At 33.2% G+C, this 15,203-nt stretch overlaps 2 protein-coding genes across 29 annotated transcripts; both read left to right on the top strand.

The window, feature by feature from the left end:
- Window positions 2,970–5,065, top strand: LOC107609939. Of its 2 annotated transcripts, XM_016312006.2 has the most exons (5): window positions 2,973–3,135; window positions 3,262–3,412; window positions 3,649–3,717; window positions 3,797–3,949; window positions 4,046–5,065. In XM_016312006.2, the coding sequence occupies exons 2-5, from the start codon at window positions 3,308–3,310 to the stop codon at window positions 4,046–4,048; spliced, it is 330 nt and encodes a 109-aa protein (XP_016167492.1). In that variant the 5' UTR covers window positions 2,973–3,135; window positions 3,262–3,307; the 3' UTR covers window positions 4,049–5,065. The 2 variants fall into 2 exon arrangements, with proteins under 2 accessions (XP_016167491.1, XP_016167492.1); XM_016312005.2 differs by having other exon boundaries at window positions 2,970–3,135; window positions 3,797–5,065.
- Window positions 9,429–14,709, top strand: LOC107609183 (transcription initiation factor TFIID subunit 6b). Of its 27 annotated transcripts, none has more exons than XR_002351449.1 (8): window positions 9,431–10,133; window positions 10,592–10,648; window positions 12,546–12,725; window positions 13,041–13,088; window positions 13,191–13,427; window positions 13,569–13,694; window positions 13,820–13,931; window positions 14,308–14,709. XR_002351449.1 is itself a non-coding variant. In XM_021108026.1 (8 exons), the coding sequence occupies exons 2-8, from the start codon at window positions 10,489–10,491 to the stop codon at window positions 14,363–14,365; spliced, it is 468 nt and encodes a 155-aa protein (XP_020963685.1). In that variant the 5' UTR covers window positions 9,433–10,133; window positions 10,406–10,488; the 3' UTR covers window positions 14,366–14,709. The 27 variants fall into 27 exon arrangements, 12 of the variants coding, with proteins under 12 accessions (XP_020963696.1, XP_020963694.1, XP_020963693.1 ...); XR_002351443.1 differs by having other exon boundaries at window positions 10,406–10,648; window positions 12,561–12,725; XR_002351450.1 differs by having other exon boundaries at window positions 9,432–10,133; window positions 12,651–12,725.

Here is a 15,203-nt window from a genome sequence, read left to right as displayed (position 1 = left end):
ATATTATATAAATCGTTTTAAAATTTTATGGTTTAGATTAACTAATAAAATATTACAGATTAAGACGATTTATACTTGAACTTAATAATTTAAAATTACGTAAATCGTTGCAGGTATTGTGTTTTGTAGATGACTATAAATCGTCCCAAAATGAAGATTATAATATGTAAAAGTTCGAACCACAGAATTCTAAAACGATTTATGCCTTATTCAAACTCTCAATAATTTGAGACAATTTATGTCTTAAAATAACTATCAAGATTCTAAGACAATTTATAAAGATAATAAATTTATAAATAAATGAGTATAGTATATACTAAAACAAACGTAAAGTGAGAGTTTTGGAAGAAATAGTTTAAATTAAAAATCAATTTAAATTATAGATACTAACTTCTTTTATTATTTTAAATTGTACTATATTTTTATTATTCTAGTACTCATTAAATATATTTTAAAAGTTTGCTAATTTATTATTTTATTTTTTATTATCTTTTATCCACATTTTACTTTAAAAATAAATGGATACAATGTAAATTGATACTCTTTTTTTATTTAATTTGGTCTTCCTAATAGAATTAATAATTAAAATTATAAAAAAATTAAAAATTATACAAAATCAAATAAAAAACAATAAAAAAAGTTCTATAAAAATAAGCATCGATAAAAATGATTAAAAAAATTATATGAATAATGAATACTAAAAATTTCATTAAACCCTAAATTTATATTACTCAAAAGAATATGAATTTATATTATACAAAATTACATTTTTAACACCCTTTTGACTCATTTTAAAAAAAAAGCTTAATTTTATATGTGAAAAATTCTTAATAGAATCAATAATTAAAATTATAAAAAAAAACAACAATAAACAAATTATTACATGCTAATTCAAAAACACATAGTGAGAGTTGTACAAAGTACAAATGAAAAATTAACAAAGAAAAGTTTCATAAAAAATATATATCAATAAAGATTATTAAAAATATTTATATGAACAATGACTTCAAGCCTTTTTATATTAATATCCTATCACGATTTATGTTATTTTTTTAAATGAAGTTCAAGAATAAATAATCCTAAATTATCACTATTTACTAATGATCTTAAGTCCTAATACGATTTATATAATAATAATAGAGAGAGAAGAGTCACGCAACAGAAATTCATTTAGAGGATTATGGTAATTTTGGTTTTTATTTATTAATTATTAATCATCGAAATTTTACTCAAAAGCAAATAACTAAAATAAAGTAAGAATATATTATTTTTATGGTATACAAAATAATGGACTTTTATTAAATAAAAAAATGAAATTTTTTATTTGGAATTTATATTATATCAATTTATTGTAACAAATTATATCGATTTGGATTGTATCAATTTATTTTTAAAGTAAGATGTGGGTAAGAGATAATAACATATAAAATAATAAATTAGCAAACTTTTAAAATGTATTTAATTAGTACTAGAATAATAAAAATATAGCACAATTTAAAATAATAAAAGAAGTTAGTATCTATAATTTTAAATTAGTTTTTAATTTAAACTATTTCTCCCAAAAATCTCACTTTACATTTGTTTTAGTATAGACCATTTTCGTTTATTTAAAAACTTATTTGTCCTTATAAATCGTCTTAGGATCTTGATGGTTACTTAAAGGCATAAATCGTCTCAAATTGTTGAAGGTTAGAGTAAGGCATAAATATCAAGTTCTATGTTTTTAATTTGTACGTCTCCATCCTGTAATGATTTATAGTCATTATGTAAGATCGTCGTTCTAGAATTTTTAAAAAATCTTATTATGAGTCAATTTTAATTTATTTATTTATTTTTTGGTTTCAAAAATTATTTGAATAAAGTTATTCTTGTTGAATTAAAATTGATTTTCAATTAATTTATTACCCCTAATTTTATTAAAATTACTAAACTACCAAAAATTCCCAAAACAAACCCTAACTTATACTACCATAACCCTAATTTTAACACACACCACTCTCCTCTAATCCTAGCCGTCACTCCCCTCACTCAACACAACGCCCACACACCCACGGCTACTCACACCGTGTGGGAAGAGAGAACCGAGGGAGGAAAAGGGAAGAAGAGAGGGAGCCGCCGTCGTCAACTTCAACCCACGGAAGAAGAAAGAGAGTTCACGGAGGAGAGAGAATGAGATGGAGCTCGCGCCACCGTTCTTGCCGTCGCCAAAGAGCCGTGCCACTACAAGAAATTATCAGAATAGCGACCGATTTTAGTGACCGAAAAATTTGGTTGCTAATAGCGACTGATTTAGCGATCGATATAGAATTTTTAGGATTAGAAAAAAATCGGTCGCTAAATTATATTCAGTGACCGATTTTAGCGACCCACAAAATCGGTCACTAATAGCAACTGAATTAGCGAAATTTATTACACAACTAAAATAAAGTTGGTCACTAAATCGGTTGTAATTTTTTAATTTAGCGACCGAATTAACAACTAGAACAAGAGAAGTAACATCTTTGGATTCTTGGTCACAAAATTGGTCACTATTTTCTAATTTAGCGACCAATTTTGCAACCGATAGAAAAATAGGGTGATGATTTATTTGGTCGCTAATTCGGTCGCTAAGGCAATGGTCACTAAATCCGTTGTTAATTGTTAAGATAGCGACCGATTTTAGTGGCCACCAAAATCGGTCACTAATAGCAACCGAATTTGTGACCGATAAGTTTATTACACAACCAGAATAAAGTTGGTGGCTAAATCGGTCACTATTTTTTAATTTAGAGACCGAATTAGCAACCAAAACAAGAGAAGTAACGTGTTTGGATTCTTGGTCAAAAAATCGGTCGCTATTTTTTAATTTAGCGACCAATTTTGTAACCGATAAAGAAATAAGATAAAAATTTGTTTGGTCACTAATTCGGTCGCTAAGATAATGGTCGCTAAATAGGGCACTAATTAAAATAATATAGTTATTAAAATACCATCGCAAACCCTAACTCAATTCACCCACACTATTCTCATCTTCTACAAACAATGATATAGTTACCCACCGGAAGCACAACACCGTCTTCTTCGTCGCAACGCCTTCTTCATCATCTTCTGATTGCAGCACCGTTTCCTGAGGTCTCGTCGCCGTCGTCTTCTGAGGTCTCGGTGCCGTCACCTTCATCTTTGAGATCTCAGCGGCGTTGGTGTTGTCTGAGTTCGCAGATTGTCTCATCATCGTCCAGATCTGACTTTAATTTTATTTTTCGATAATTTTGTGGAAATTAGGGATGCGAGGAAGGGGTTAGGGTTTGGCGGTGGTAGAAGGAGCAAAATGGAGGAGTCTGAACTTGAAGAGGGAGAGGCATGCTCATTCCTGAACCACGAGGAGGAGCTTGATGATGCTAGCATCGATCCTGATGTTGATCTCTCTTACATTGTAAGTGTTGTTTTTGTGTTCCTTTGATTATAGATGTTTAGGATCTTGTAGTCAAATTGTGCTTTTGAAATTCCTATATTTTACGATTTCTTTTTGTTTGTTTTACTATCCTAGATTCAATGCCTTAGCTGTAGAAATTGTCTCTAGAATAAATTACTTTCTCCGCCTGTTCCCCATTGCTTATTTATTAGTATTATTATGATTATAATATAAACATATATTTTTTTCCTCTATAGAGCATCAAGAGCAAGCAACCAGAAATGACAAATTTTGGCTTTCCAGCATCAGATGTTGGAGGATTGCAGGTTGATTATCTTATTGGTTATATTTCATTTTCTATGCCAATTCAGCTTACCTAACACCTTCTAATTGGAACCTTTGTAGGTAATAAAGAACTGTGACCTTGAAAAGCTTATAGAATTAGGATCTCGTACATTTGGGACTGTGTATCATGGAAAATGGAGAGGCACTGATGTTGTAATCAAGCGGATTACTGATAGGTGTTTTGCAAGAAAGCCTTCAGAGCAAGAGCGAATGGTTTACTTTTCATTGATAATGTTTTTGAGTTCCCTTTTCCCCTGCCCTTTTTCCATGACTAATGAAATGGTTTACATTGATTATCTGTTTATACAGTAAAGAGCTGACTTCTAGAATGAGGCAATCAAGCTTGCTGACTTGCACCACCCAAATGTGGTGGCACTCTATAGTGTTGTCCTTGATAGCCCAGGAGGTTCTGTGGCAACAGTAACTGAATATATGGTTAATGGTTCTCTAAGAACTTCCTTACTGAAAAATGGGAGGTAATATCTACAACTGGTTATGTCGAGCAATCTGTATATGGGGTATGCTCTTATTGTTTTTCAAGATTTTGTGTGCCATAGAACATTGTAATTCCAGAGTTGCATATGTTGTTTTGAAGAAAACTCAGCAATTGACATTGCTTGCACAATTTTATAGGTGGTGATCAGCACAATAAGTCTTCTATAAGTTTCTTTTCTAGATAGGCAGACTTTTTTCTCGCATTTACTTATTAAATATATATAAATGTATATAGTATTCTCGTTATCTAAAGAAAACTAAGTATATGTCTTTGTTACTACTAATTAATTAGTTTCTTATTACAATGTGGTATGTGTAGACAAGTATATGTCTTTGGAAAACTAAGTTATTGTAATAATTTGTTAATACAAAATTAAAAGTATAGGAACTAGTGTTTGCTTGGCATCTTCTCTTCAGAGATCTACACAGATTTCATTATGCAGTGAGTTTTGGAATCATTGGAGACTATGTTCTTTTTCTTGCACCATTCAATGTTAGTAACAGTAGTATAAAGATTTGAAGAGTTGGCCTTTAAACCAACATAGCCAGCCCCAAAAACCAGAGCTGCAAAACTTCCAGCATATACGTTTCTCAAGCTAAAGGTTGATTTGATCTTGAAGGAGGCACTGATGAAGTTGTGAAGAAAAGAATAATATAATGGAATAAAGGGAGATGCTGAAAGATGATAGTATTTAAGTAAACTGTGGGCACTTGAAAGTGGAGAATTGCATATAAACCTACAAAGCCTTGATCTCATCGACACTCAATAGTAAAAATGTAAAATTACATTATTATTAGCATCATGTTTTAAAGTAATTATAATTATTTATTAGAGTTTCTTCTCTACTATTCTAGCAATGCAAGTTGTAAGACAGTATAGTTTTATTTTAATATTAATTAATAATTAAATTAAAAGGAATGATTCGTCCAACTTTTTTTATTGTTGCCTTTATGTTAAGATGAGTTATTTTGGTTATTGTTTAAGTGTGTCATGTGATTTTGATTATTGTTTAAGTATTGTTTACTTTTATGTGTTAAGGTGTAGGTTTTGTGTTGATGGTTTTTCAATATTTGATGGCCTAAGTGTAAAAGTTTTGTAAAAAGTTGGTAATTAAAAAATTAGGATCAGTTATGGAAATTTGGTCACTAAAATGCTTGGTTGCTGATTAGCGACCGATTTAGCGACTGAAATGTTGGTTGCTAAAATACAGGTCCACACTTAACGACTGAATTAGAGACTGAAATGTCGGTCGCAAATTAGCGACTGATTTAGCGACCGAAATATCAGTTGCGAATTAGAGACCGAAACACTGGTCACAAACTAGCTACCGATTTAGCGACTGAAAAGTCGGTCGCTATTTAGCGACCAATTTATTCAGAGACCAATTTAGCATGGAAAATTTGGTCCCCATTTAGCGACCGATTTTGTTAGCGACCGATTTAGCGACTGATACTCTTTGGTGAGGGTTTGGTGGCCTTATTAACAAATCGGTCGCTAAAATTTAGCGATCGAAGTTGGTCGTTATTTTCTGGTTAGCGACCATGGTTTTAGCAACCACCTAAATTGGTTGCTAAATCGGTCGCTATTCTGGTAATTTCATGTAGTGTGCGAAAGAGAAGGAGACGCGGAGGGAGGAGCTGTACCACCCTTACTATTAGAATGTCACGCTTCCGGGTGCGTCACTCTGATAGTGGGGTATTACAATGTCTCTCGCATATTTAGTAATAGGGTATGAGCCTTTACGCGTAAGTCTACTGATAGTTTTAGAAAAAACTTGAAAACTTTTCTAATAAGAACAAATAACACTTTTTCATGTACTTAATGTTAATAATACATTATAATAGCACATACAAAATCAATTACAAAACCTACTCCGAATAAAACTCTAATTAACAAGGCGAGGAAAAAATAAATTCTAATAACTCAACCTGTAAACATACTCTTCTATGCTCCTATAGCTCTGTACTAAACATTCGCACCTCTAGCTGAAAGGTGTGGAAATAAGGGGTAAGAACTGGGGAGTTCTTAATAGGGTTTGAGGTAGATAATTAAATTCTTATTATCACAGTTCAGACATTCGCAGCCTGACACAGGGAGCTAGAACAATAACTAGTCATAGAAGCTCAAATTAACAAGCAATGAAAATCACAAACCCACTCAAGCAATCACAAATAATTCACAACACCGAACCAAATACAAAATATGCAAATAAGGATGATACATGCCTAGTCCTATCGCATGTAAGGAGCTTGATAAACCCCAATTTTAGGGTTTCTCGTGTGTTGAATTTAGAGGATTTTATCAACTTATCTCACATTTATTCAATGAAATAGCATGGTTTTGTGAATTTCTCCTAATTTGTGTTAAGAGTAAAAACGTACTATTTAGGCCCTTAATTTGTCAAATTTAATTCACTTTAATTCCATTCAATGCCTTGATATGTTTGTTAAGTGATTTCAGGTTTAGAAGGCAAATATTGGGTTGAAGAAATGAAGAAAAAACATGCAAAAAATAGAGAATTATGAAGAAATGAGGATTTGCAGAATTCATGGCGACGCGTGTACGTGGACCACGCGTACGCGTGACCACAAATTCGCCAAGCGACGCGTACGCATGACAAGCAGCACGTGACCTCATTAATGAAACACGCTGGGGGCGATTTCTGAGCCATCCAGGGCCAAACCCAACTCATTTCTAAAGCTATTTGATGCAGAATTCAAGAGGGAACAGGGGGGAGGGGAGCAATTAGATTAAGTTAGAAACATGTTTTAGGGTAGTTTTCTAGAGAGAGAAGCTCCCTTTTCTCTCTAGAATTAGGGTAGATTTAGGTTAAACTCTCTTAGAGTCAAGCTTTAATTCTTGTTTTCATCTAGTTTCTTTTACTTTTCCTTGTTCTTTTGTTTTAATTTTCTTAGTTCTTCTTGTTAATTTCTCATTTGAGCTACTTTTTAGTTGTATGAACTCTTGTTAATTTTAATTTTCATTTAATGCAATTGATGTCTTTTTATGTTTCTTCTTGTTTAATTGAGTTATTATTGTTATTTTTTTACAATTGGTAGTAGTAGATTTTACTATTCTTGTCCCTTTTACTATACTTTCCTTTTATGCCTTCCAAGTGTTTGATAAAATGCTTGGTTGGGCTTTAGAGTAGATTTTGAACATTCGTGGCAACAACCTCCTCCGGTTTCTAATGGGTGCAATCCAACTCCTAATGCATACCAATCTAGTGGATGTGGTGAACCTCATTGTGGTTGTAAACCACAAACACCATATACCTATAACCCCCTCCTCAACATAGCTTTTAACAACCCTACTCACAAGCCCCATATCACCATTCACCTCCATATGATCCTAACCCATACCCACCGTACCAACAACCATATGAGACATACTTAGAACCACTACCATTCCAACACCAATACTCCCAAGAACCACCACTTCCTTATACACCACCTCAAGACTTTCACTAATATGAACCACCTTCCAACTATGACGCCTCTCCTCCAAACAATGAACCCTCTTTTCCACCACCACCCTCATTAGACAAATTGCTCAAACCCCTAATGCAAGAACAAAAAGATCTATATTCTCATCTTCAAAAGCAAGAAGAAGAAGATCAAAAGAAGCTAAATGGGTTAAAAACTACTATGGCCACCATAACCAAAGCCGTTCACCACTTATTCTCCCTACGTTCATGCGATCAAAGTACTCCCATTGACAAATGTGGAGGATTAACCAAAGAGCATAGTGAGGAAGTGAATTTGGAGCTTCAAGGCAAAGAAGATAGGTTGAAGCAAGAATTGCAACAAGAGGAGAAAGTTGAGATAATTGAACCGAAAGGAGCGATTGAAGAATTAAGAGAGGTTGATCAAGAATTGGACTCAATCATTGACGAGTTCTTGTTCTCACTAACAAATCACCTCGAAGATCCAATTGAACCTTCTTCCATTGAGTTTAAAAGTGATGTTAAGGATGGTGCGCAACCTCCAAGGCATATGGTGAATGACGAAGAATTGGAAGAAAGTGAGCAAGCAACAAATCCGCATCTTGATGATGATTCCACACCAACACATGATCCTTTTGAGTTTGAAGAGTCTTCTCCCACTGAAATTGAGGTTGATGTTGAGATAAATTCTACATTACCTCCAAGTTGTGACATGAAGGATGGAGAAGAGTTAGAAGAGGTTGGTGAGGAAGTGATTGAATGTGAAGAATCTTGTCAAGAAGTGGACATGGAAGATGCTTATCAAGAGGTGGAGGTAGTCAATGAAGAGTACAAGGGAGTGGAACTTGCAAGACCATTGGAATCATCCCTTCCTAAGTCACTATCATCCATTACAACATTCAAGTGGGTAAAATTCTTATCCTTGAGCTTTACTTTCCCACTTGAATATGGTTTGCTTGAAACGGATGGTCAACTTAGAGCTTTTTATGGAATGGGAAGCAAGAAAGAGTTAGTTAGTGGTCGGCACCACAATACAAGGTTCCCTATGGTTGAGTTATCCAGATTTAAGTGCAAAGGGTAGTGTAGTACTCAACTGAGAGGATCTAGGAGAGTTTGGTGCTCAAATGAGAATTCACAAGTCTTGTCACTCAGATTGAACTATGGTAGTCAACAAGAAGACAGGTGCAAAAACAAGGTTTGGGACCTCAGAATCTACTTCATCAATCAATAACTTTGGGGTCTTGTCACTTGTTTAATTTTGCTTGGAAGCTTTGTGCGCATAATTTGGGATCCCGATGGATATTGGAAATGTAAACATTGGTGGGGATTCAAGGATGAATTCAAGTACAAGCCACCTTGACAAGCACCCCATCAATGGTCCAACTTAAGGACTTAAAATAAAAGTACTAGGTGGAAGACACCCCACCATGGTAAATTCTTTCCATTCTCTTGTATATATAATCAATCGATGAATTGAATTGCCATTGTTAGGTACTTTTCTTCTTTCTATAATCTTGTATATATTGCTTAGTTGCATGTTAAAATAAGTTTAATTTCATGTTTAGTTTTGTTTATTTGGTTTATTTAGCAGTCTAGTATGTTAAAATAAGGTCTGGTGGTGTTTAGTTGACAGTTTTGGTGTTTGGAATGCTTGGTTTGGTGCTAGAACTTGAGAATTTTTGAAAAAATAGAGCAGCCAGCCATGCGTACGCATGACCCACGCGTACGTGTGACCCCCAAGATTCCAGCTTCTCACACGTGCGCCACTACAAAAAATATTGGTAAAAATGGCACTAATTTTATGGAGGGTCAAAAAAACTGCCATTATGTTTGTTAATTACAGCAGCGCCAACTTATGCCATAATGCTAATGATTTTTGTGGCAGCTTTGTTGATTGTGGCGTTTCAAACCGCCATAGAATTTTTTTTCCCTTTTTTAACTTGAGCGATGTTGCATATGAGAGTGTAATTAGTATTGTTGCATATGAGAAAATGAGGATGAGTGTCAATGACGAACCCTAATTTCTTGCCATTGTTCATCTTCCTGATTTGTCATTCAACTCCTCGCTATCACTCATCACTTTGTTGCAGCTCATCTCCTCGCTGCTGCAAGCAACGCCGTTGTTGCTGCCTTCAGCGAGCTTCTACGATTTGGCTTTGATCTGAAGATTTTTCAACGTTCGTCTCATCACCATCGTTCATCCCCTCGCCATTGCAAGAAACACCGTTGTCCTTTTCATCAAGCTTCAATGATTTGGCTTCGATATGAAGATTTGTCGCCGCTCATCTCATTGCCATCATTCATCTCTGCACCATCGCAAGCAACACCATTGTCGCTGCCTTCTATGATCTGATTTTCAATCTGGCTCACCTCCTCACCTCGGCAAGCAACGCCGTTGTTGCTGCCTTCAGCAAGCTTCTTCAATTTGGTTTCACCATCTCTGTCACTTCTAATAGGTAATCTACTTAATCTTCTTCTTTGATTTTTTCCTTCCTCTTCATCCTTTTAGATCTAGTTCATACTCTAGTAGGAAGAAACAAAGAATGCTGGTTCTTTTTGTGTATTTTAATTTTCATTGATCTTTTGTGATGTTGTTGTTGTTAGCTTGTTACTGCTGTATTTTCTGTTCTGTTGTTATTTTTTTGCTTCTGATTTTATTTAGTTTGAGACCTAATCTATTCTATTAAACTGAATGATCTCATAATCTGCATCATTTGTCCGAAATTAGTACAACACAACACTTTACTTTCTCTTCAAAACAAGTCACGGCATTGTGGAGGAACTGATTGGGTTTGGAGCAAGAGTGCACGCATGTGCAAGGAACGAAGCTGAGCTCACTAAGTCTCTCATCTAATGAAATGATTCTGGTTTTGAGGTTACTAACTCTGTTTGCAATGTCTTTGTTCCTCATCAGAGGGAGAAGCTTATGGACTCTGTGTGTTCTGAATTCCAAGGAAAACTCAACATCCTTGTAAGCTCTCTTCTTTCCCTGCATTTCATCTGTTTGATATTATTCCCCAACTAAAACTATTGTGTATGTTTTGAATTTACATTAATTGATATTATTCCCCAACTAACACTATTTTGCATAATTCGAGTCTATAAATTTTCAAACAATAATAGGAAAAAAACTTTAATATTCTTATAGTTGAAATATTCAAGCTGCACTATAATTTGAAAGTGCAGGAGGATGACTTTACAAATCTTCAAGATCCCTCTTAAGTCTTTACTCTTCCACTGCTTCCTGCTCTTACTCTTCTGATTATGACAACATTTTTGTATATTAAGCTTTCATTATAATGTGTAAAAAATTAATCATGATTTGTATATGATTTGCATTTTTTATGGTTGAATGATATGTTTAATTGGATATTTCATAAGTTTGAGGTTTTAGAAGAGATGAGGGAGCTATGATTAAAGGCAACGCGTTTCTGTTTTGAAAACAACTCTACTGAATTTGGCTTTTCTATTAAGAATATTATTTACTAGTGAGAATATTATTTACTATTCATAGCAACATCTTTCCTAGCTTGTTCAAAGTTCAAAGTCCATGAATTTATTTTATTCTTGTTAAACTGGGACTGTACATTATTTATAAGTAGTATAAGCGGTATTTAGTTTCAATTCTTCATAATATATCTTGAGAACCTCTTTTTGAGTAATTTCATAAGTGGTTTTAGAAGCTATTATATATATTGATGCAGCTCATGTGTATGTACAGTGATTGTGTTTTTTTTTCAGTGAAATTAAAGCTTGTTCACTACTTTAATTATTCTCTACTTTTGGCCATGAGAAACTCATGGTTCTTTGTAGTCAGCTCAGCGTTGTAATTTGGATTGATTACTATTAATCCAAAGATATTTGATCAAATTAGATTAGATTTGATCTGGTTCAATGAAGTTTGTAGGTGTAGGTGTTGGACCACACCTTCTACAAGTGTGGAAGAGTAAGAGTGTGTCAACAAAAACAAGAAGCCAACTTAACTACTTTTTTAAGAGTAACCAATGTTGTCAATAGATGACTTGAAATAAGACTATTATAGTTTTCCAAAACTAAATTGATTTTGAGCAGTTTCAACTTTCAGCTTGAGTTGGATGTTCCTTAAAATTGGCATGTAAGTTGATAGATAGTAGATTGTAGAAAAAGAAAAGAAAAAGAATGTTGCTGCCATCCACAGCAGCCTTCACCGCTTTTCATCATGCCCACTTATCTTGGATTATGTTTTCCTAAACTCACAGTAATATTTGGTTTTTTATAATCTTGATTCAATTAATAACGTGTATCTAAATTGGTGTTGCTCCAAAGCACAAGACTCCGATTAGTGTTTGTTTTCTCTGCATCACTGCCTTTCAAATCCAAACTCTGACTCTTTTATGTAATATAATATAATATAAAATCTTCTGATGCGGCAGAGTTGGTCGCATAACAGGGTGACTTGGTCATACATACCCCTCTCTTCATCGAGGTTACAACTTCACTAAAGCAGATTTCTTTATTTCTATCTTATTTTATTATTCTTAGCTTTGGAATCTGCTTTTGAAGTTTGTTGTGGCCTTAATTAGGTCTATTACAACTTCACTATAATAGTATTCTAAGACTATAATCAACTTCAAATTATCACACCAAACTCTTGACTTCACTATTGCTTCTGCCTATCAGAAAATCTTGGCCCCCTTTTTTTCTGTTTCTTATGTCCTATGTTACTTACCATAATCAACTTCAAATTATCACACCAAACTCTAATTTTGTCATCTATCTGGTAGGTTCATGATTTATCAGAAGTATTCAATTATTATTTTTCTTTATATGAAATATCTTTTCAATACAATCTGAACATAAATAAAATTAACTGTCATTTTTTTATTAAGATTTGAATTTGTTAGAAAATCCAAATGAAGAGGGGGATATATATACTTAAAAGATGAAAAGACTTAAATGGTTATCTTCATCTGTTTGCTTTGGCAATGGTGCAGAGAATTTCGGGCAACCCAAACCAAAGTTTGAAGTGAAAAAGACAAGAAACTGAGGACTCTGAGTGCCACAGTGAAGTTAATGTTCTAGAATTGCACTTCCATACAAGTTAATGTTTGCATTCTACTAATTTGAAATTTTTCCCTGAAAATTGGTTGTAAAGTTTTCTTAGCTCGTTGATCTATGGCCACCGAATGAGAATACTATAATTTTTCATTAAGTTGTTTTGTGCCCATCTCTTTAGCAGATATAATTGACATGATTTGTGTATTTTTTTATATTCTCATTTTGTGCCTATGTTACTGATTTTGGCATTGTTTATTAATCATTGTTTATATTCTCATTTGTGCCCCTATAATTAGTTCATAATCACTTTGTCTTATGCTTTGCAGTTCCAATACTTTCTCAATGACCCTTTGAATTATGATCTTAAATATTACGTATGTACATAGGTTTTTATTATTTAAAAAACTATTATTATTATTCTTTATTTCCTTAGTTTTTATTTATAAACTTAAACATATCTCACTTGAATGTTTCAGGTTAGTGCACAGCCATTCCTTGTGTTTGATCTTCTAGAAGCATATTCTAGAGGGTTTGTTAACTGTAAATTTTTATTATAAGTGAGTTTAGTTTAATGTGAAAATTTTTAGCTTAAGTTAGTTTACTATTTTGGGTGGTGCTTGTAAATTAAAAAAAATAAACTAAAGAAAAATAATAACCTGGGAATCGCCCTCACAAATCTACTGTGACTGCTACAAAATTATTATTTAAAAGAGGTAATTATTATAATTTTCTTATAATTTTTTTGAAATACTATTTAAGTTTTTAATGTGATGGTTAGGAAGTAGCCTATTGTGATCAATTTACTTAATTAAAGGTAATACTATGATTGTATAATTCTTCTTCGCTTTGAATAGATTCGCTTGTTTATACTTCCAAACCTTGAGCCATATTTGCTTCTCCTTGAGCCGGAAATGCAACCAGAGAAACAGAGAAATGAAACAAAGAGGCAGGAAGCATGGCAAGTATATGGGGCCTTGTTGGTGAGTTTCAATGTTTTAATATATATCAGAAGCAATATATATATACCTTGTTTTTGGTATGCATTAATATATTTGTTTCCCAGAAACTTCTCTTTAGCTAATTCCCTTGGTCATAAACCTTTCAGTGTGCTGTTGGACAATGTATGCATGAAAGGGCCAAAATCTTCAGCAATTTGCTCTCTCCTCCAACACGTGCTTCTTCTAGACCCAATGGAAAAGCCATGATTGCTATATCAAGTATGACTTCACTTTGCTGCAATGAGATTTATACTAGTGTTTCAAAATAATGCATGTCCTTTCTTAAATGGATGAATTTGATAAATTACTTTGTGTGCATACCTTCGATGCATCTTGTATGCTTTGGTTTCCTCTCATTTTAACTTTTCAATTTTTAATTCTTGAAAGAAATACAAACTAAAGGGGGGTAATTGCAGAGCTGATAATGGAAAATATTTTCTTCTTGATAGAAGATAATGAACAAATGTATTGTAGGTAAAAAGAAAATGCGACAGGTCTACCAATCTAATTTTATTTTTTCTCTTTATATTATTTGACTAGATATATATTATTTCTAACGACATCTTTTCTTTGTTATAATTTCAATTTCTAATAGCCGGCTTGATAGAAATTCCCTGACAGGAGTGGTTCCTAAAAATTTTTGTAAGAGATGAGTTTGGATAATGAAAATGGAGTGTTGGAGCAAGAAACAAAGATGTTGGAGCAAGTTACCAGGATGAAACTCACACAAGAGACCAAGAAACTAAGACAGGCTTGTTTTAAAGTTAATTACAAAAGGAGGAAATTTTTGGCCTCCAAATCTTATTCATTATCACTTAGCTAAGCTACTTGTCTTGTATATTCATATTCTAAGTAGTAAAAACAGCACTTATTAGATGGTTTAAATACATTATTAGATATTAACATAGTTTAGGAAACTGGATGGTAGATTTGACTGATTAGTGTTTATTGCAATGCTTGTATTTTGGTAAGTTTAGTAAGACAAGGTTTTGTATAGGAGTTATTACTTTTGATTTTTAATAATAAAAAATTATATATTATATTAATATTTTATTTATGAGTTATATAATATTTCATTTATGGATTATGATTTTTTGCTATTGTGAAATTTTAATCACAAAATTATTTATTTAACGCGATAAAAATGACGGTAAAAATTATTTTTTTAAACGATAAAAAATGTCGCTGTCAGTGTAAAACGGCGGTTCAAAAATGCCATTTTAACCAACCAAAATGCTATTGTCAGTCTAAAAATGGCGGTTCAAAAATGCCGTTTTAACCAACTAAAACGCCACTTTGTCAGGGTAATAATGGCGGTTCAAACTGCCGTTTTAACCTATCTAAAAACCGCCATTTTAACCCTGGAAATAATGGCAGTTTGAACCGCCGTTTTAACCAATCAAAATGCAATTGTGGCGGTTTTCAGAAAACCGCCGTAATAACCAGAATGGCGCCCAGAATTACGTCACTTAACGAAACCGCCATTCTTGG

The sequence above is a fragment of the Arachis ipaensis genome, chromosome B07, assembly GCF_000816755.2.
Source record: "Arachis ipaensis cultivar K30076 chromosome B07, Araip1.1, whole genome shotgun sequence".
NCBI lineage: Eukaryota > Viridiplantae > Streptophyta > Magnoliopsida > Fabales > Fabaceae > Arachis > Arachis ipaensis.
Note: the sequence above shows the minus strand (reverse complement) of the source record. Positions and strands in the feature narration are given on the sequence as shown.

Coding starts and splice junctions, on each gene's coding strand:
- LOC107609939 (XM_016312005.2), top strand. CDS start 3,308: ATGGAGGAGTCTGAACTTGAAGAGGGAGAGGCATGCTCATTCCTGAAC. Junction 3,413..3,648: donor ATGTTGATCTCTCTTACATT/GTAAGTGTTGTT, acceptor TTTCCTCTATAG/AGCATCAAGAGCAAGCAACC. Junction 3,718..3,796: donor CAGATGTTGGAGGATTGCAG/GTTGATTATCTT, acceptor GAACCTTTGTAG/GTAATAAAGAACTGTGACCT.
- LOC107609183 (XM_021108026.1), top strand. Junction 13,089..13,568: donor ATTATGATCTTAAATATTAC/GTATGTACATAG, acceptor CGCTTTGAATAG/ATTCGCTTGTTTATACTTCC. Junction 13,695..13,819: donor AAGTATATGGGGCCTTGTTG/GTGAGTTTCAAT, acceptor TAAACCTTTCAG/TGTGCTGTTGGACAATGTAT.